The sequence below is a fragment of the Solea solea genome, chromosome 1 (genome assembly GCF_958295425.1).
Source record: "Solea solea chromosome 1, fSolSol10.1, whole genome shotgun sequence".
In the NCBI taxonomy this organism is placed as follows: domain Eukaryota; kingdom Metazoa; phylum Chordata; class Actinopteri; order Pleuronectiformes; family Soleidae; genus Solea; species Solea solea.
The window spans coordinates 32,621,186-32,642,241 of NC_081134.1; the positions used below are offsets into that span (position 1 = coordinate 32,621,186).

The following is a 21,056-nucleotide window of genomic DNA, read 5'->3' on the forward strand; positions in this document are numbered from 1 at the left end:
TATCACAAGTAGCCAAATGAATTACAGGACAATCACTTTGACCAAAGAATGTCACAAAACAGTAATATGAAAATGATCAAATACATACTGTTAGAGTCATTTGGGACAGAATAACTGTGTATTTTGTTTTGTTAAGAATAAGTGACTCCACAGTTTTTATTGAAGCATGCGTCAACTATATGCTTGGACTCTATGGCTTAAGTTGACATTTTAAAGAAAAGACGGCGCCACATTAACACACACAAATATAAATATTTGAACTACTTCAACAAGAAAGACGTTTTTTATCCCCAGAATTACCTGTTGCTCTTTTCATTATTTGATGTTGGCTACATTTGACTATTGTCCACAGTGGTGCTCTGATGATGAAAGTCTACAAACCAATGCTATGAGATGCGTATATGTCACCAGGTTATATGGTGTGGAAAACGTCTGCCCACCTTTTATCTTTTGACTGTTTCATGTTGGAGGTCTCCACCAAGGTGAGTGGTTTAATTAAACCACTCAATTTTAAGCATTTAAGTGTAAAATAACACACTTTCGCAAGAATATATTTTTGGCATATCCATGTAAGTGAGTTTCTCTTCAGTAAAAATCGGCGCTATTCCCCAGTCAAATGTAGTGGACGTGTTTCGTTTCAATGTTTTGGAGACCTAGGAACTAATGTTGCCAGGGAGGTTGTTCAGAGCGGACATTGTGGTAATGCAGCACCACTGGTCCCATCTTGGTCTGAGAGAGAAAGGAGAGGAAAGCAACCCGTCCATATTACAGCTGCTTTGTCAGGTACTAAATTCCGTTTATCGTCATTGTCAACTTTTAAAAAACCATGCCCGGGTTAAGTGGCAAACGTCGCGCACAGTAACGGCTCGTTAAAACGGTCTGTCGTGTTAAAATCTGAGGACTTATTCTGGCTCGCGGCTCGTCGGCGAGTGTCGACGGGCTACTGCTGCTCGCTAACGTTAGCACTCAGTTAGCAAGTAAAGCGTTGCGCATTCAAAATGACACTCCGTATTCTTGAAACGGCCACAAAACCGAGTGTTGCGTTTGGGCGGTGGCGTGTTTAATCCGTGGCCGCCGTCTACATTTAAATGATGTGATTATTTGAAGCCACTGACAGGATTCTTTGTCTTTCCTTCTTTACCCTGCGTTTACATGGAGGAGACAAGACGTCCGTGTGGTCCACACTGTCCCGCCTCTGCATGGCAGGGATTGGGTGTTTGACGTGCCTGCCAGCGTCTTTAGGCCGGTGATTGGTGGTTAACCAGGATGACAACGCCAGTTTTATTGCATTATGCCCCTACCTTCAACATGGCCTTCCGTGTAGCTACTGTTGTAACTTGGCTAGTTTTAGCTTTCTTGAAGACTACGCTGTTGACAGGATGTCTATTTGGATTTCTTGACAGCCAGTGTTTAACAAGTATTTATCCTCATATTGACTAAGATTGATACACGGCACGAGTCGTCGTGCTAAAAGTTAGCTGCGCTAGCATGATGACTAGTCTTACCCAGTCTCCTGTTGGAGTCGAGAAAATGGATGTCGTTGTTTTAACTGACGTTTTTGCTTAAAAATTAGTCACGACAAGACAACAGTGGAAGCTGACAACACGTTTGTTTGCCCCTGAGCATTTTTCTTTGTCTTGCTATAAGACACATCGTCTATCAGCTTGCTTTATTGTTGTATAACGTATTGTAATGACAAAGGAACGCCCTCTTGAGCTGCAGAGGCATTGGTAAATGTAAACCCGTAGTGCTGAAAATTCAGGTCTTCACATGCTAATATCCTGAGCACCTGATCATAAGTGGCCAGCTTCATGTATATGCCTGGACATGCCCGGTGTGTCTTCAAATCTTTCATTCATTCATCTTCAACTGCTTTATCCTCCACATTAGGGTCATAGGGGTCACTGGTGCCAATCCCAGTTGACATAGGGTGAAAGGTGGGATACGCCCTGGACAATCCATCACAGGGCCACATAGAGACAAACAAACACACACCAACCTCACACCAACGGTCAATTTAGAGTGTCCAATTTGCCTTATCCCAAAAATATGCATGTTTTTGGATTGTGGAAGGAAACCATAGAACCCTGAAAAAAACATTTGAACATTTGGACATGTCTACATTCTTTGCATACATGAATGCAGTTTTTACACAGTGTCCATAAGTCGATTTGATTGTAATCACCACCACAATATTAACACTAACTGAAAGGTGCTTCAGCGTTATCTTTTTTTAAATTATTTTAAACCTAAAGCTGTAGGTGACATTTTGTCCCAGGTTGACTCCTTACACTCACCTGTCTTCCAGCACTTTTCACTGTGATGGAACCTCCCGGTGGGGGAGATGAACGGCAGAGGCAGGCAGAGCGTCTTCGGCGGGAGGAGGCATATTATCACTTCATCAATGAATTGAGTGAAGAGGAGTATCGCTTAATGAGAGATGGCAACCTGCTAGGCACACCTGGTGAGAAGAATTACATCATTCAATGTTAATGCCCTCATTGGGATTGCAGAGATTCTTCTTTGTGACTCTCTGCTGTTTGATCACACGATATTCTGCATGTCCTAATGTTTCACAGGGGAAGTGACTGCTGAAGAGCTGCGGCAGCGTCTTGATGGAGCAAAAGAGCGTGTTTCCTCTCAGCCTCGTACTGAGCAACGCTCACAGACTGCAGATTCTGGGGAACAGCAGAGCAGTAGTGGTGAGGGAGAAGAGCGAGGGGCTGTAGGTCGACGAGGGGCAGGTACAGTGGAGGTCTTTAGTTTTCCAAGATGCATATGACATTAGAGAATGGCTTAGGAAAAATCACTATTGATAAATTAGGTAACCAAAAATGTACTGTAATAACAGATGACAAACAGAACAAGGTTTAAAAAAGATTTCCACACAGCTTTCAGGATGAATACATGATAGTGTACATATTTGTTATCTTTTACAGGAGGCACAGAGCCTGGAACAGAAACATCTAATGGTGACTCATTACTGGAGTGGCTGAACACTTTCAGACGTACTGGTAATGCTACTCGCAGCGGACAGAGTGGCAACCAGACATGGCGTGCTGTCAGTCGGACCAACCCCAACAGTGGAGAATTCCGCTTTAGCCTGGAGATCAACATCAACCATGATCAGCCAGAACCAGGGGAACATAATGACACTGCAGACACTGCAGAGCTGCCGGTGACTGCCCCAAATACAACCTCACCCTCTCTTCATACTGCTTCCACCTTCACCAACCCTCGTCCTTCAGCCATTTCAAGGCCAGCTCCATACCCTTCTTCTCGTCCTGCCCTCAGTAGAAGGATGCAGACACGGCGTACACGCACCAGTACTGCCACTCTTTCTATGAGCCCCCCTGCACTTCCTGCACCAGAGCCACTGCAAGCTGCTGCCCAGAGAAGAGGTGGCACTTTGCGCTCTTTAGCACCACCCTCCACTGTTCCTAACCTTCCTCTGGAACAAACCACACCATCACAACATCAAGCCCTCAATTCAGAAGCAGAGCAGGGACGTGATAATATAGCTGTTTCTATAGACTGTCCCCGTGTATCACCTCAGTCTGGGTCACCAGCAGTAGGACATGAATCACGTGGCAGTCGGACTCGATCGCGTGGTCGTGCACGTAGGGCTGCTGCAGGGGGTGGGGTTTCATCTCGCTTGTCTAGGCGAAGCCGTTCTCCCTTGCACAGAATACCTATCACTTCCACTCCACCATCCAGCAGTGGTGGCAGTGGCTCTAGCATCAACACTGTTGAGCCAAGCAATGGCACAAGCTCTGTTTCCATGGAGACGGGAGCTGCTGTGGCAGAACCTGCAGCTCTAACAGAGCCAGCTGTAGAGTCAGGAGAACGTGATGGTGAATCACACGTTGTAGGAGCAGGAAGTTCAGCAGCACGACGGCACCCAACTATCATGTTGGACCTGCAGGTGAGAAGGATTCGACCCGGTGAAAACCGTGATCGGGACAGCATTGCCAGCAGAACACGATCACGTGCGCGGGTTGCTGAGAATACTGTCACATTTGAAAGTGATAGTGGTGGATTTAGACGTACCATTTCCCGCTCTGAGCGCGCTGGGATCCGCACCTATGTGAGCACTATCCGGATTCCCCTGAGGCGCATCAGTGAGACAGGGCTGGGGGAACCAAACTCCACTGCACTGCGTTCCATCTTGCGCCAGATTATGACTGGTTTTGGGGAGCTGAGCTCCCTAATGGAGACTGAGGCTGATTCTGGAACTATTGCACCTAGTCATGCAGATGCTATTGGCACAAATAGTAACGCTACCCCAGCCAGTCGTCTGCATTCAAATGAGAGTATAGTTGGCCAGGTTGCCACAGGTGGGGTAAATCAAGAGAGGGTGGGGCTGGTCGGTGGTGAGGAGGACCAGGGTGGGCAGGCCAGACTCGGAGGAGGAGGAGTAGTGAGCACCACAGAAGCACGGGCCGCCAGCAGAGACACCAACAACCTGGTAGAAAACGGTACTCTACCCATCCTGCGGCTGGCACATTTCTTCTTACTTAATGATGAAGAGGATGACGAACACCCCCGGGGCCTGACCAAAGAGCAGATTGACAATCTATCCACTCGTACCTATGGTCAGGCCAGTCTGGAGGGGGAGGTGGGTCGAGCGTGCAGCGTCTGCATTAATGAGTACGCCCAAGGCAACAAGCTGCGCCGCCTCCCCTGTTCTCATGAATTCCACATCCACTGCATCGACCGCTGGCTCTCTGAAAACAACACCTGCCCAATTTGCAGGCAGCCCATACTCACAGTGCATCATGACTGAATAAGGAGCTCACAAAAACAACTGTCATGTTCCTTGCTGGCTGAGCTGAGCAGACACAAGTTGGCTTTGCATGTAGATAGGGCTTTTATGGTTTAATTTCTTTGAATGTCCGCTGTGTTGAAGTTGAAGAAGGTTAAACCAAAAGTGCGGGGAAAAAGAGAAACTATAAATGCAGAGAATTTACAAAACTTTATTTTTTTAGACTCCTTGTTTTCAGCAACTTATTGTTTTATTTTCTTCCTCCACTGACATGTTTCGCTGGTCTCTTATGTCAGGGGCCCATGTCAATGGATGGCATTAAAGCTTAAGGAGCTCTCATAGCTGCTGCTGACTAGTCTCACTTTAACTCGCTAATGTCTAACATTTGTGACGTCTGTATCACAACTAGACTACATGAATCACTTCTACACCTGATTTATTCAATATAAACTGTAAATAATTCACCGGTGCTTGTGTTTAAAGGTTTTGAAGCTCCTCCCACCTGCCATCTCTTTAGAATGGAAACCGTTTTTTAAAAACATGAACCATTTTAATGCTTCAACATCCATTTTTAAAGTGTCCCATTACAGTTGGTTGGAAAATGTATGGTTTAGCGTAATGTTTATGAGCTATGTATTTAATTTTGAAATTAGTTTTATTCTGCACATCTGAATATTATTATTTTAGGCCTTCTGCATAAGCCTGTCCCATGTAAAGGCAATACAGAATTCAACCTTTCCAGTAACTAGCCACTTTAATATCATTTACATTATCCATGTGAACAACATAATTCAAGTGAAATACAAACGGCATGTGATAATCAGGAGTTCAGATTTGTAATTTAGAATGAGTTGTGCAATACAGAGAGAAGACAGTATTGTTTGTTGTTTACATTGTAATGCCTGATTGTCATCTCCCCTTAAAAACAGTCTTGTAAACCCTGAAATCCTCTTGATTGCTGTTTATTTGGAGCCATACCTCACACACATCAAGACCAGTATCATGGAGTTGCTTTGCGGATGTAGCCTCAGAATCCATTGTCACATCTTTTCCAAATTGTGCCCATTATAGTGCAATGGTGGCACCCAAGTAAGGCAGTGTTAAAAAAATATATCTGTGTACGCTATTCATGGTTTGTTTTTCTTTTACCACCACATATTTTGGCCTTTCTCATATAGCTCAGGTGGATTATTTAGTGGGACCCGCCTCATCCAGCTGGGTCACTTTGTACGTCAACATTAACAATTAGTACACAAGAGCTACTGTCACTTACATAGCTGCAGGCTGGATGCAGTGTAGTGTATGTGAGAATATGTGAGTGAGGTACGTGTTAGTGAGTCAGCCGTGTGTGCATGTGAGCATGTGGGTACGGAAGGAAAGGCTTTCTGTCCCACTACCTGGTTCAGTGGACATCCACCTCGGACACATGAAGACAGGCCGCGGCCACTCACTGCGGAAGTGAATATTTATTCTGTTACTATTTAATAAGATGGAAATCGACTTTTGAAAAACATCACTACGTATTGTTAAGATGTGTGAGAGTGAATAAAACACTTATGATCAACATGTTTCTATGTAATAACAAAGAAGACATGGTTTTCTTCTCTGCTCCCCAACAATGGAATAAAATGCAGCTTTGTCATGGCCGTAGATCTAACATTGGTGTTTATGTGTGTGCTAAAGATCACTATAGCAACAAACAAACTATCTCTATGTCGCCATATTATGCATGTCACCATCTGACGCGCGCTCAAATGCCTGGAACGGAAAGTCTTTGCAAAGGATTTTCAAAATAAGGCCATAAAACAAATTAATTGTGATTAATTGTATTTTAAATTGAATTTTAATTCTAATTGTAGTGAGTAAAAGTATCATAAATTCCTTGAACACAATATAACAGTGTACAGTATTTATTAATACTAAACATGTATGTGCACATGACGTGACATAATATACTATTGCTATAATGCTATTGCATTAAAATAATGTGTATTTGGGAACAGTAGTTCTAATCAACATACTTTTTTTTTTTTAAATCATAGCGATTGCTATTTCCAATTTGTTTCTTTTTTCCCCAAATGTAGTACATTTTATAAATAGCTTATTTTGAAAACCGGAAGTTGGGCGACTCTTATAGGGCATGTACCATAAAGGTGAGAATACAGGCGCACTCCACATTCAGGGGCGGCTGTTGTGACCACGACTGTTAGTTGACGGTAGTTCTGGACTGGTGCGGTCTTCGACAACAACACCTCCGCGGTCCAACTGAGAAATAATGACCAGTGAGAAGCAGAAGCAGCAGCACCGCAGGCCGCGGCGGCAGCAGCAGCACTTGTGTCGCGGAGCCGCAGCAGCGGCGGCGGCGGTTTCTGTCCGTGAGCCGTGAGCATGACACCACTCCGGCCTCCTCATCTCCTCTTCAGCCCCAGTGACACTCGTTCAACACCAGCAGGATGTATTTCAACCGGAGAGCCAAGAAGATACACAGCGAGGGAGGTAAGACTAGAACACGCCGAATTCACCACCTGTCAACATACAGAAAGATGGTGTCTTATTATGTAATTATGGGTGAAATTAGGCCTAATCTCAGGGCCTGTGTGTGATTGTACGTATACTGTATGTGTCTGGCATCATCTCGGGACTCGGTATGATCCGGGACAGCAGTAAGAGATGTGAGTTTTTTTTTTTAATTTCTCCTCCAGTCTCATTCATTGTTTTTTGGCACCGTGCTGGTGATGCAAGGACAAGCAGACTGCAGGTGTCTGCGGAGCTCACGCTGCACTGTCTGCCTTTTTACCGCAACCTATAAATACAGCTATTTATCAAATATCATGGCGAGTTTCAAGGTCTGAGTTTGAATGGATGTTTTTTTATATATTTTATTTTATTTGAATCATCAGGATGAATGTGACTGATTTGTTTGACCTTAGCAGTATTTGTGGGATGTACTGAATTGAACATGGCATCGTTATGATTTTATATAGATAGATAAGATTATTTTTATTTCAAACACATGTGCAACATTTACAATGACAACACATTTACATCTCGTCACATGTTTGAAAAGGAGTAGGCAGAAGTATAAACTTATATGTACCTACACACAACTCAATTATAGACTACTTTATCTCATCACCAAGTATTTACATATTATTTTATGCAATTATATTCTTAATGTTCTCAGTACAACACAAGAAGAGGTCCGGCTTTAAAGATGCCTATTTCCATCACTGTCCTGGAAACTACTGTTCTTCATCCTTATATTTATTTAAAATGTGTATTTTGTATATTCTTTGAAACTGATGTTTATGTTTTTACTCCATTTACGCTATAATTCAACCCCCCTAAGATTGAAACACACACACACTTTTTAAAGTTGTCATATCATAGCACACTGGGATATTTAGTGATAGTTTGACTCGCCTAAACATCAAATTATATGATTGTAGTTTTTCCCACATGTGATATTAGTGAGTCATTTCGGTTACGTCCAGTTCAAGCTTCAACAGATCCGTCCTAGAACAGTCAATTACTTTAAGACCACTTAAAGACCATGTGACCGCCTTTACTCTGAGCTCTCACCTCACCTGTCGGGTCATCCACACCTACAGGTTTACCTGGAAAACACATGGGTCGGGTTTGTTTTCAATTAAACAAGTGTTTCCTCAACATTTTTTGCATAGGACAAACTCGTGTGACCCTATTCAGAAGATAAACTGAGACAAGGCAACTTTGTGCATCACAATTCTGACTATCATTATTGTTTTTGTTGCACCTACTAGAATTTTGAATGTTTTAGATCATCAAGACAAACTGTTGATCAAAGTATCCCTCAATGGATTTCTGATTGGGAGGTGATTTGAGTGGGTTTTTATGAGGTAAAAACAAGCTCTGGTTATTTCCTGGTTTCTTTGCTCTCCTGTGACAGTAAACAAGACGTTTGAGAATCCTTTCTGACATTTGCTGGTTAAAAACTGATTAAAATTTTCAACATATTAATTGACAGTGAGAATAGGAGTGTGTTGCAGTGGTGTGGTGTGACGTTTACAGTTTACACAGCAGCTGACTTGACTGTTCTGGGTTGTCCTGGAAGTGATACATTTGTTGGCTCATCCAATGACATATTGTATAGCTGCATTGCTGTTGTGGGTGTGTGTGCGCGCACATGAGCGTGTTTGTGTGGCTGCATTCTTTTTTGAAGCTTCCAGAAATAGAAGGTTAATTGCAAACAGAGATGAGCGATAACTGGCCAACGCTGGAAGTTCCCAGACCTGTGATGTGTCATGTTTTCTGCCAGAGGAACAGTCAAAGGTTAAAAGCTTTCTATTGTATGGAGAGGAAGAGCACATAATCTTTAAGCCCCTATATTTGTTTTTGTGTGTTTAAAAATTGGCCTTCACTTTAAGAGACGTTTTTTGTGTGTATGTAAAAGTCACCATATAACAGTGTTTACTGCTGTATTTAAGGCACAGCATGGAAACAGAGTGGTTTTCCTTCAGTGTCGGCATCAGTGAGTATATGTAGAGTACATGTGTTCCCTGCAGGATTCCCCATGTTGCCTTCGCTGTAATCTCTTGGAGCCTGACCTCTTGATTCTGTGCTCCAATTAGCGAGCCGCCACATCCGCGCTGATGACGTCTGCAGCTGCCAGTCTGTCACATTTACTCCACCACGTTCACACATGGGGAAGAATTCTTCCATTTGTTAGTACTAGTAGAAGACAGGATGAACAGTGTCTGCTTCAAACTCTGAACATGTCTCTTTAGAAAGTACTCACAAACAAGTCACTGCACTTTTCTTGTTGGCTGAGAGAGACGTCTTCTATTCTGGAATTGTGTCACAACATAAAGGGAAATCAACTCAAACTAAGATGCCACTCAGTTATCTTGTCACTGTGTTGGCGGGTCTAGTTCAAGCACTTCACGCTGCTCAGCCAACTGTCAACAATTATGTGTGTTTGGGGAAGATAATGACTGGTTGTCATGGCTGCCAAGCTACTGTAGATGCCTCCTGGGAGATAAAAAGATGCCTCATAAACTGCAGTCGTGTGGCAGTTGCATATGTCGTACACAGGGGGGCACTCCAGGGCAAGCTACTGTACATGCATTTTGGTGAAGTCCATTTCTAAATGTATCTATCAGATCCATCTTTCATGACGGCAGGCATGACTATCATCTTTGTGTTTGTGCTTGCAGAGACCGACACATACAAACACATTTAAAGTGCATTTATTGACATGTAGATGTGTGCGGTATGTGTTTGTGTATGCGTGTTTATATTGACTTGTTGTTGTCTTGTGTGTGTTGTTCTCCCTCCCGCCACGGCTTCGCCGGTTCCCACAGAGCAGTTAGTGTTGACCACCATTAGGCAGGAGGCTTCTGACCTTCAGGACCCAGGCCAGGGTGCCAGTGCTACCATGCGCGCCCGCCTCACAGACAGGTTTGACAAAAGTGAGTTTGCTCGAAACTGGATGAAGCCCAGTTTGTGCCCCGAGTATCGAGGTTGCATGTGGCCCATGCCATGCGTAACGGTTAGAAACAGCTGCCTCTCAACCCCCGGCCCTCAAGAGCTACAATGACTGTCTCTGGGTTGTCTTCTGACAAAAGGTCGAGACATAGTCGAACAGCTGTGGAGCCTGAAGACCCTGTAGCTCCTCGGGGCCTGGAGTGACGATTGCTGAACGGGAATTTACCCTCTCACTGCATGTGCTTGTAGACGGTAGCGTGAGCGCTGATGCCATAGGTCTTTCCCGGGATGGGTCAGGTGTTTTTTTTCAGTGCAGTATGAAGGTATTGATGCATTATCGATACTGAGTGCACCACCGTGCATGCTGCTGAACGTAACACCATTCCTTTTAAGCAGCCCGGGACCCAGACACTAGCGGGGGCAGATAGGAAAAACTGATTTTATCCAAGTCTACAATTATGTTAAGAACACGTTTGCCGCTTTTTTTTTGCCGCTGACAGCCTTTACCAGCTGGGAATTGAAGTTTGTAAACCTCCCGCTCTCCTGTGCCAAAGTCCATCGAGAAAATCAACGTTTTTAGCTCACCAGAACATTTTGTGTCACTTTAGTAAATCTCAACGAAGGATTTCCAACAGCAAAGTCACAAAATAACACTCTTTTCCCAATGGTTTTTGTTGCAGGAAGTGACCACTTTTACAAACGACTATAGATGATGATGATGATTATGATGATGATGATGCTATAGAAGATGTTTTTATTATTCACTTCCGTGAAGAGGCTAAAATCGGTTTTCCCGTCTGTCCCCCTGAGGAAGTCGGTGTTGATTAATGTGTCGATAACTTAATTTAAGCAAAACCTTCAGTGTGATTACATTTGCATGTTGCATGTATGACATGTGGAGTATGTAGCTGTGTGAGCTGGGTTTAGAGCGGGGGCAGGAGAGTAGCTGCATGCTGGGGCCTTGCATGATTTCTGTCTTTAAAAGATGTTTGTGTGAGAGAGAGTGTGTGTGTGTGTCCATAATGCATCGTCTATCAATGCTTATGTGTGTGTATTTGTGTAACGTGTGCTCCGTGTTGCAAACTTACCTGTAGGATTATCAGGTTATGGATTAGAAGCGGGTGAAGTTGCCGAGCAGACACAGAGGGGATTACTGTGTGCGCTCACTTGGCTTGTAAGAGGCTTTCTTGACTTACCTCGTACTCAGTGATGGTGGAGAATGGACCCACCGTGAACACCCGGGACCAGGTCAACCAGGACCTGCATTCAGGGCCTGCAGGTCTCTTCAAGAGACCGGGACAGCCATGGCTCGTAGGGCCCGTCCGGGCAGACGGCACTCTGTTGGTAAATGCTTTCTTGACCACACAGATGGATTGTGAGCTGGATATAATGTATGGGACATGGGGGAAGAAATGACTTGTTTATTAACATTGTTCATGCTTTATTTTGAAATGACTAAAGCAATTGAAGTAAGCAAGGTTGTGGCTGCTGCAGGACAGAAAGTGGACGTCCTCTGAACGCACACGACACCGATTTCATCCGAAATGTTAGGACAGAAAGCACAGAAACTGTCAGAGTCGCTGTCATGTGGGGGTGAGGACGCTTTCCTCAGCTGTCAGTAATTGTAGCTTTGGCTTTTATTTATTTATTTACTTTCTCTGTCTGACATGGGTGAATTATATGCATTATGAGCATCTAAGAACCTGCATCTCTGTCGGTTACGGACACCGCCGTGTGCAAGTTTTTTTTCTCAAGTGCAAGCTGGGGCACGGCAGCAGCACGTCAGAGTCAGGGGGTGTTTGCTGAAATATGCTCTGCCATACTGGAAAATGTAGATGAATTATGCATTCTGTTTCAATTCATTATTCAGTAGCCACGTCTGCTTTTATACCTTGGAAAGTTTGGCACGGGACCAGTGCATATTGGTATCAGCCAGCAGAAGTTTGTGATGAGTGAAAGCTTCTTCAAACAACAAGTGTTAATAGCTTTAATTATATGCGGGTACGCATCACTTTATCCTCCTATTGGATTAATTAAAGTAATGTGGTTAGTGTTTGGTCTAATTGCAGATAGCAAATACTCAAGGGAAAATATACAATATAATTGCGTTTTGTGACATAAAGGCCTCTCAATAAGTCGAATGTGGTAAATCTCCTTTATCGGGAAAATCGGGAATGGGGAAAATTGTCAATATTTCATGTCAGCAACATTGAGAATGCCACGATGCGTCGTTGCAGTCATTCCATGACCCGTGATTGATGTTGATTTAGTTTAAGACTTATTTTCCACTTAAAAGAATTCACCAAAAAAACAGCACATTTTATATACAGTATATTAACATATTTTATGTTTATGTTTACTTTTTGGTCATATCAAACATTAGTTAATCTCTTTCCTTCCTAAACTTTTAGAATCAGAAATATTTTGATTAGGATCATTTTGTGGTAGAAAGTTAGTATGTGCATGGACATTAGGTTAAAGAAAGTAGAACACGTCTTTTAATCCTCACTAACTAAATGGGTGGCTGCTACAAGAATGAGATCAGGGTGTTTGTTGAAGCCGCGTCCGTCTCTTCTTACCTCTCAGGGCAGAAGTCTTGTCAGATGATCATCAGACCTATGCTACCCATCTGGCTTTCGCTTTTGGTGCTTAAAGTGAAACTGACCTGGCCAAAGCCGTAGCCTGGTGCCGACTCATCAGTGACACATCAGTGAGGGGGTGAGGGAGGTGACTGCTCCTCCTCTGCTCCATCAGAGATGAGTAACCGAGGCATTGATCTCCTCGAGAGATGAATCAAAGCCAAAGAGGGCTGCTGAGAAAGCCCTTATTGATCATCTGGGGTTAAAAAGTAGAGCTTGGGGGGGGACGAGAATACTGTAAATAGTTCTGCAAGCACTGAAATATTGGAAATGCATCACAAAGAGAGAAAGGCATAAAAGTGTGGGGTTGTTTGGCAGCAGCAGGAAAGATGGCATTATTAGTTTTGGGCGCATTGACGTCCATTACCTTTAACCTTGTTTCACCCTTAATCATTTCCTAACAAGCACCTGTTATCTCGGTTGAACTCGGGGCCGTTTGTGGAGTGGAGTGGAGTTACGCCGCGCTCTGTCGGGTCTGCAGTCACAGATATAGAGATGAGCGATATGGTGCTCATTATCATTTTGCCATTGGAGAGACTTTGACCTTTGCTCTCTGCCTCGTATGTGCAGAAACACTGAGGTCTGGTGTCGAATGTGGAACTCAAGGCTGGAGTTTTCTGTTTCTGTTTGTCAGTGTTTTGTCAGTTTCTCTTAAAAGCGTGTTGATTTGAAGGCTCACGTCTGTGCTGTGTTTTGAGAGGCTCCATTCATTTTTCTGCCCAGCATTTTATTTTCTTACAGCACTAGCTCAGTGAGTAGGCAAAGGTATATAACACCTTATTTTCTACTTGGTGTGACTGTATTTATTTGTTCATCAGAAGGAGCGGCTACACGTAACAGTTAAGGTAAAAACATGAATACTCTGTTGTGCATATTCTGTATCATTGCCTCTTGTGACATTCGATATGGCTCGTGGGTTATCGTCTCATAGTGACGCGTCGTTGGCGAACGAGCCGGCTCTAAGATTCAATTCTTTGTAGCTCTGCTGAGAATCCATGCAGGCAGGGGACTTTATTTTGACGGACACACCGTGCGGCCAATGACATGCGAGGGGCAGACTAGGATCAGACCATTATAATAAAGAAGGAAGGGGGTCAGACGCTCCAAAGACAGCCAGTGTAGTGGTACACACAGAGAGACAGAGGGATCCAGATTTAAATGAAGAAATGAGCATGTGGCTGCATTTCAAAGATACAGGAGACTGAGAAGCTCTGTGCGGGGTTAGGTTAGGTTAGGTTAGGTGCAGGTTCTGTGTTCAGTTGTTCATTTAGAGGTTTGATTAAAATAGTAACTGCATAACTGTGTAGGCTTTGATGAAAACACTGATTTTAAAAAAAAAAAAAACTACGCAACAACACACAAACCATTCATAATTGCTAGATTAGGCTGAAATAGAAAGCTGAGACAAAAGAGCCGACTGTATCATTCAATTGTGGCTTAAGGAGGGGAAAGAAAATTATCGATACTATGGAATCACAATCGTCTACCGAGTATGGTAACAGAGGCATATTTTAACAGCGCATCATGCCCTGCGCATTCATTTTAATAAAAAAATTGAGGTTTACCCCTCTAATAAATACAAAAAACCCAATGACACGCCTCCTCTTAAGATTGCACTCAGAGGAGAAGACATCATAACGGTTTCCTGTAAACACATGCACTCCATGTCTCCCTGGGAAGTGGACGTCTAATGTGTCATTAGGCACATTTATCCAGTAGATAAACCTGACCAATGCATGGCCCCGCACGCTTTAACGATTCCTCGCCGTCTTCAGAGCAACATACATGAGTGGAACATAACCATATTAACCTAATTGATTGATGAGGGGAGTGAGTGACCCGTTCATCTGTGGGATTCGTTGAAAACTGAGTTTCGAGGCCGCCAGAAATTCAATCTGCCCCCTGCCTCCACCAGCGCTTATTCTTTTCTAAATTATTGATGCATTTGGTCTGTTGTTGTTTTCACTTACAGACTCAGACACACAACACAACACAAAACACACACACAGTGCTGTGATAAATAAGCCATTCCATAAAAGACACTGATTGTATAATAATTCAAACAAGAATCTTAGTGCTTCAAAGCAGTGTTTCTCAAATGGGGGTCCAGGGACTTCAGAGGGCTCATGCCAATATGTATTTTAATTTTTTTTTATGGCTGATGTCAATATCCAACTTTAGAAATCAGTATATAATGCATTTTATTTTTATATAACGGTTTAATAACAACAAATCATATCGGGAGCATTTGTCAAGTTTCTGACAACAAAATGTGTCCAATTTGTAATAATTAAGCTGACTATATAAGCAGCCAATGCTGTTTTAATATGTAATAACAAATGTTGTGATGATAAACTATTACTAGTACCATAAATACTTTGAGTTATGAGATTATTGCGCATTATTGTACATGAGGGGGTGCCCAGAATGTTTGTCTTTTATCTTATAAGGAGTCCTTGGCAGAGGAAAGTATTGAGAATATTTAATTTGTTATTTATCACAATATCTATCAGTGTTTAGATCAGCTTTCGTAAACTTTTTATATGGACTTCATTTGTTAGAATAATTTTCTGTAACGTCTAATGTTATCTTGAGTTGGTAAAGTAACTGTCGCCAAGGTATTTGTTTGATAAATGAATTACAACATCATATTACACCATTTCGCAAGTGTTATTTAATAAATCATAAAGCAAATGACTAGAAAAAAAAATCTACAATATCTCCTGCCCTTTTAATATTTAAATATGCTTCCTCATGTTTTATATTCCATGATATTTATGATAAATGATTATAACTTAATGTTTACCTTTCAGAGTACATCAAAGTACATTTCTCTTTATTGTGCAATGAGTCTATAACAGTTAATTGATGACTTTTCTAATCCTAATCGATGTACGGCCATTTTGCTTCAAGGCAAATCCGTATTTGAACCTAATAATAAATGCTAATGAAGATTGATAGAAGACAAATATACATTAATCAGTAGAAAATTGGAGAGCAGCTTCAGGAAGGAAACTAAAAGTAACTCAACACCGACTGTTGGATATTCCCACACCATAAAAAAATAATAATAAAAAAAAAAATATATACATATATAAAGAAATATACCTCGTAGAACATGGAACATGATGTGAATGTGAGGATTTTGGAAGTTTATCTTACCTTCACAGTGGAATAATCAGTGTTTGCATGAGTGAAGATGCAGAAACCTGTTGTGAGATCACCTGTGTGTGTGTGTGTGAGTGATCTCCTGATGGCCTCAGATTATGTGGGTGTCATTTGACCCATCTGTGCTGCCTGCACCATCAAACCCTGATGGCGATATCAGGCTCCTGGCCCTTTAAAAGCGCAGCGCCCCGGCGTTGCCCCTCCGCCTCACACTGACTCGAGGAGCTCCATATGGCTTCCCCTCGTTGTCTGAGTCGCTAGTAGTAGCCCAGCGTCACCCCAGAGGAGGGGTGGTCGGAAATAAAGAGCTTTCTCGAGGCGGCAGGTTTGCCGGAGCGCGGCGGGCCACTTCGATCTGTCACCGGGAGCTGGAGCTTCCTCTTTGGCGAGGACGAAGGAGGAGAGAGGAGGTGCTGGTGCTGCTGCTGCTGCGGCTGCGGCTGCTTCTGCTGCGTCTGTCCTCGCCCAGGTCCGCAGTTGTAGCAGCAGCTGAGTAAACTCTCAACACACAGACGCTGCTCTTCTGTGTGCGTGTGTGTGTGTGTGTGTGTGTGCGCCACAGCAGCGCACAGACAGACGCACGCAACGCACTGTGCCGTGAGAGAGCTGCGTCCTGCTCACGCGTGGGTGAATGAGCTGTGATCACGACGCTTTATTTCAAAGGGAAAACGGTTGGAGGTGACAAAGGCAGCCAGGCGGGTGAGCTGAAGAAGAGGAGGAGGAGGAGGAGGAGGAAGGAGGGAGTCTACAGGACATAAAGACACGCGTGTTGCATCCTTTTCTGCTGCCACTTTATTTTTGGGGATCACTTCATTGGATTTTCTGTGTGTGTGTGTGCGTGAGTTAGTGTGCAAAGTTAACACGCTGTTAAAAACAGGCGAACCCCAGCGGTTGTTTGTTTGCCATTGTGCATCCATCAGCACATCCATTATCTGCGTGGGGTCCCGTGGGCGCGCCTGTGTGCATTGACGGTATATACCTGCATAATAATAGTGACAGACAGCAGGAGCAGGAGGGGGGGGGTGTTTATAACTGGAGACATCACTGATTCATCCCCACCGGCCGCAGCACATCAGCAGCAGCAGAAGAAGCAGCAGCAGCAGCAGCAGCAGACTCTGGTAGTTATTGTTTGCCTTTTGAACTGTAAACCACGTCTTTGTCGCTCTATCCCCTCCTCCTCCTCCTCTTCCTCCTCCTCTCTATCTCTCCCTCTATCACTATATCTCTCCCTCCCTCGTACTCACTCAGCCTCGCCTCTCTCCCATCAATCCAACGGTGCAGGACCCGCTTGCTCGTCCGCCGGTTACCGCAAGGCAGAGGATGAGATGTCCGGCACCACTTCCCAGGCGGATCCGGTAGACGCCACGGCGCGCACGGTGCTGCTCAACCGAGCACAGAACACCAAGTTCTGCGACAACCATGTCAGGTAAGTCATTTCCCTCTAAAAAAAAAAAAATTAAAAATAAATCTGATTATTAAGCTTTAATCAGCTCAGCATCATAAGCAGCTCAGGTCATGTTCACTCTCTGACTTTTTGCACAACAGGAAGACTTAAAAATTGATATATTTACACATTATTTTACATCTATACTTTTATATCAGGGCTCTTTTGCAGGAACAGGAACCTTGTTTGTACTTGTGCGAGAACAATACATGTTTGTATTCATATACAGCCTTGTGCGGGGCGGATCAGGATATGTTGTGGACTTAAAGAGATGTTTTCTCACAGAGGCTTTAAAACACATGTGTGTAAAAGTTGAGTGGCTCTTCCTGGTTGTGCCATGTGCAACATGTAGACTTTAGACTCTCTCTCTCTCTCACTCTCTTTCATAGTCATTCCCCATTTCCCTACTGTTGATCACGTGTCAACAGTTTACACTGATTTTACCAGAGAAACCGTCACGATAAGGATATTCCTACTTATTTCAGTAAGGCGTTTTCAGTGTTACCACGCGGTGACAGTCTCAAGGACAGTTATGGTACAATCCTCAATTCAAACTATAAATCCTAGTCCCAAATAATCATTTGTCAATGCTGTTTGTACTTTGTTTTTTTGTGACGTTTGTTGAATTGTAGTGGTGTTTGGTGTTCATAATGTTGCGTCATCGCATTCTTCCGTGTGGATTTTCTTTCTCCTTCCTTGTTTCTCACACTATTTGTAGCTGCCCTGTATGATGCTGACTTGGCTATGTGTCATTTTTTTAAAAAGAGATTTTAATCTCAGTGACACTTCATAGGTAAATAAAGGTTGAATCCAATTAATAACTCACCCATTAAGTCATTATTGGCAGCTGCTCTGCTGCCTCACAGGGTGAGGCTGCCATACATACACGGCTGTCTGAATTCCACTTAAGAGCCTCAGCCAAACAAAAAAAGTGCTCGGCATATCAAATTAAAATGACCGTGTGGCTTAATCGATACCACGCTCATGTTTATTTAAAGCTGCCAAATATGAGGAAACGGACTGCACCTATGTGTGCATGTGGATGTGATGTTTGCGTTGTTGGATACATTTTCTCACGGAGCTTTTTAGATGAGTCGTGTGATTTTTTTATGTCTCAATCTCGCCTATCTGCAGATACCGAAATCAGTCCGATGCAAGTTATTTGTGCCATTTCAAGCTATTTCAAAGACCTAATGCTCCAACTGTGTTACAAATATTCTTCCCCCAAAAAGAAGAAATAAACAGCTGATTTTTATTTACATTTTTACAGTGAAGTATTTGATATACAAGATACATTTGTGTCTGTCTGTTGTCATATCAAAAAATCCAATTTCCCAGGACTCTGGGATGTGTGATGTTGGTTGTCATGACGTCGTGTGGTGTGAGCAACTCGCAGCAGGCGTCACATCTTTAATAAAGCACACTGGAGTTAATTTCCTGCTTGTGCGTCGTCTGTTGTGTGTCGTCACGTACGGCATCAAATGACACGCGGTTCAGTATCGGCAACATGTTGTTGATCTGTTTTTGGTAAAGTCACAGTCAGTCAAACAATATGCCCCCTTTTTTTTCCTGTTTAATAACTGTCGCTGGCGCCATCGCGAGAGTGGCAGACTGGTTGTAAATCAGCTGACGTTTCAGTGGTCTCGCCATTACTGTCGAGGGATTCGGTTTCACGTCCAAAAAGAGCCCGTTTCTGCTCTCCTGATAACATGGAGGTGGGCATTCACTGCCTGCTCCTGATTGGATCACACGCAGCGTCTCCTGCCGATTGGCGAGCGCAAGTTCTCCAGAGGTGTGCCCTCTGATGTCCCTGTGTTCCTGTAACTCTTTAGTTTATGTTTTAAAGGTTCAATAGCCTTATTGATTTTTGTCCGAGATTAAAGCCTTGTAGCTTTTATCTGTACACTCCACTCACCTCCTCCCCATTCCCCAGGTTCTCCTCGTCCATATTTCACTGTGTGTGCAGTTGTCTCTGTTCAACCACGAGCACTAGTGCTGCTCTCCTGCACACGGGTGCAGCAGAGTGTCTTGCTCATCGGTCTTAGGAGTACACAAAGTGAGGATTTCTTCTGATAAACGCTTGCATTTCCAGCAGATATGCCCGCTCTTCCACTTTTGACTTCAACTTTGACCTTTTTTTTCAATAAAAATCCAAACACTACAAAGCAACATAGGAGCAGCAGGAGAACTTCACCCCTGCAGCTGACAGCTGTTAACACGCTGGACATCTATAGTATGACAAACAACCAGCCAGATGTTTTTAACCTTTTTCCCAGTGGAAACATGTGTCATTGGTGTGTGTGTGTGTGTGTGTGTGTGTGTGTGTGTGCGTGTGTGTGTGTGTGTGTGTGTAGAATCTGGTGTCGCTTGTCTTTGAATAGATTAAAGCAGCTTTATCTGCAGCTTTATCTGAGTCGGGTCATTGTTGTAGTATCACTGACTCTTCTCTATGCAGAACAGGGGCAGGATACTGTGTGTGTGTGTGTGTGTGTGTGTGTGTGTGTGTGTGTGTGTGTGTTTACTGTCCTGCTCTTTGATAGTCCTGTGACTCTGTGAGTGATGCAGTCGGAAAAAGGCCACGGGTTCATTCATCTCCGTGGAGATTTCGGAACTGTGATGGAAGTGTGTGTTTTGCTATTCAGTGCATGCACTTGATGCACTCAAACACATAAAAACACACACACACACACACACACACACACACACTGTCCATTAAACAAAAGCCATTACAGCAGCTCTTACTTTTCACTCAAGCCCCAACAGCAGGGCCTTGACTTCAAGGTTGACATTTTTATTTTTGGCCTCTAAAAGGTCTTACGGTAGCTCCCGTTTATAATAAGGCTAATCAATACACTTGTCTGATCAATACTGCTGACTGACGGACTGGTTGAGACTGCCAGCATTCCTTGCACCTATTTTTTTAGGGGCTTTGGGTCTAAATTTAGCCTAATTTGATTAATTGTAGTCGTGTATTTATAGGTGTGGATTGTGCACAGCACCGTAATTGCTGTATTTGCCCTCTGTTAGCAGAACTGCATGTTTTTAATAGATTTCCAAGTTCTGCAGTATTAAAACCCAACGGTAGTGCGCTATAATTCAACCTTTTAAAGTAATGTTATATGAGCACATCAGGTTAAGAAGTCATTAGCACACAATTTACTCAGGATTTCCCCAGGTTTACGTACTAATGCACTCTCTGGCCCCGGGCCGTGTCTTCTTCTTTTTTTTTTCCGCAGTACCACCAAGTATGGAGTTCTCACCTTTCTGCCCCGGTTCCTCTATGAGCAGATCAGGCGCGCTGCCAATGCCTTCTTCCTGTTCATCGCACTCATGCAGGTAAACCCCACGCACAGAACTGGGTGTGCTTGGATTTCACTTTGATGCCGCGGCCCACACAGAGTTTTTAGACACCGATAGATCCTGAAAATGTCACGGCCATTCCCACACAAGTTCAGCCATCTCACAAAAAACGCTGCATCGCCCGTTTTTTGCAAGAAGGAATAGAATCATTCCAACCATCGTATTTAAAGGTCACCCCTTACAAAAGAGCCACTTTGCTGAATTGTAAGTATTC

At 43.5% G+C, this 21,056-nt stretch overlaps 2 protein-coding genes across 8 annotated transcripts in view; both read left to right on the forward strand.

Moving 5' to 3' along the window:
• Window positions 1–612: 612 nt before the first annotated feature.
• Window positions 613–6,411, forward strand: rnf6 (ring finger protein (C3H2C3 type) 6). 2 transcript variants are annotated; one of them, XM_058634872.1, is made up of 4 exons: window positions 613–783; window positions 2,309–2,464; window positions 2,580–2,744; window positions 2,940–6,411. In XM_058634872.1, exons 2-4 carry the CDS (start codon window positions 2,323–2,325, stop codon window positions 4,784–4,786), a joined length of 2,154 nt encoding a protein of 717 aa, XP_058490855.1. In that variant the 5' UTR covers window positions 613–783; window positions 2,309–2,322; the 3' UTR covers window positions 4,787–6,411. The 2 variants fall into 2 exon arrangements, with proteins under 2 accessions (XP_058490855.1, XP_058490864.1); XM_058634881.1 differs by lacking the exon at window positions 613–783 and adding an exon at window positions 798–2,212.
• A 507-nt stretch (window positions 6,412–6,918) lies between these two features.
• atp8a2 (ATPase phospholipid transporting 8A2) overlaps window positions 6,919–21,056 on the forward strand; it is a 55,994-nt gene continuing 41,856 nt past the window's right edge. Inside the window, exons 1-4 of one of the 6 annotated variants that reach the window (XM_058634838.1) lie at window positions 6,919–7,261; window positions 10,108–10,215; window positions 17,287–17,464; window positions 20,719–20,818. In XM_058634838.1, the coding sequence (XP_058490821.1) occupies window positions 7,219–7,261; window positions 10,108–10,215; window positions 17,287–17,464; window positions 20,719–20,818 (429 nt within the window). In that variant the 5' untranslated portion in view covers window positions 6,919–7,218. Of the gene's footprint in view, window positions 7,262–10,107; window positions 10,216–16,586; window positions 17,157–17,286; window positions 17,465–20,718; window positions 20,819–21,056 lie in introns of those variants that run through there. The other 5 variants (XM_058634823.1, XM_058634830.1, XM_058634845.1 and 2 more) reach the window with 5 other exon arrangements.

Bases quoted from the DNA above. Each gene is read 5' to 3' on its own strand.
- rnf6 (XM_058634872.1), top strand. From the start codon at position 2,323: ATGGAACCTCCCGGTGGGGGAGATGAACGGCAGAGGCAGGCAGAGCGT. The intron at 2,465-2,579 runs GTGAGAAGAATT...AATGTTTCACAG, and splicing joins CAACCTGCTAGGCACACCTG to GGGAAGTGACTGCTGAAGAG. The intron at 2,745-2,939 runs GTACAGTGGAGG...TATCTTTTACAG, and splicing joins TGTAGGTCGACGAGGGGCAG to GAGGCACAGAGCCTGGAACA.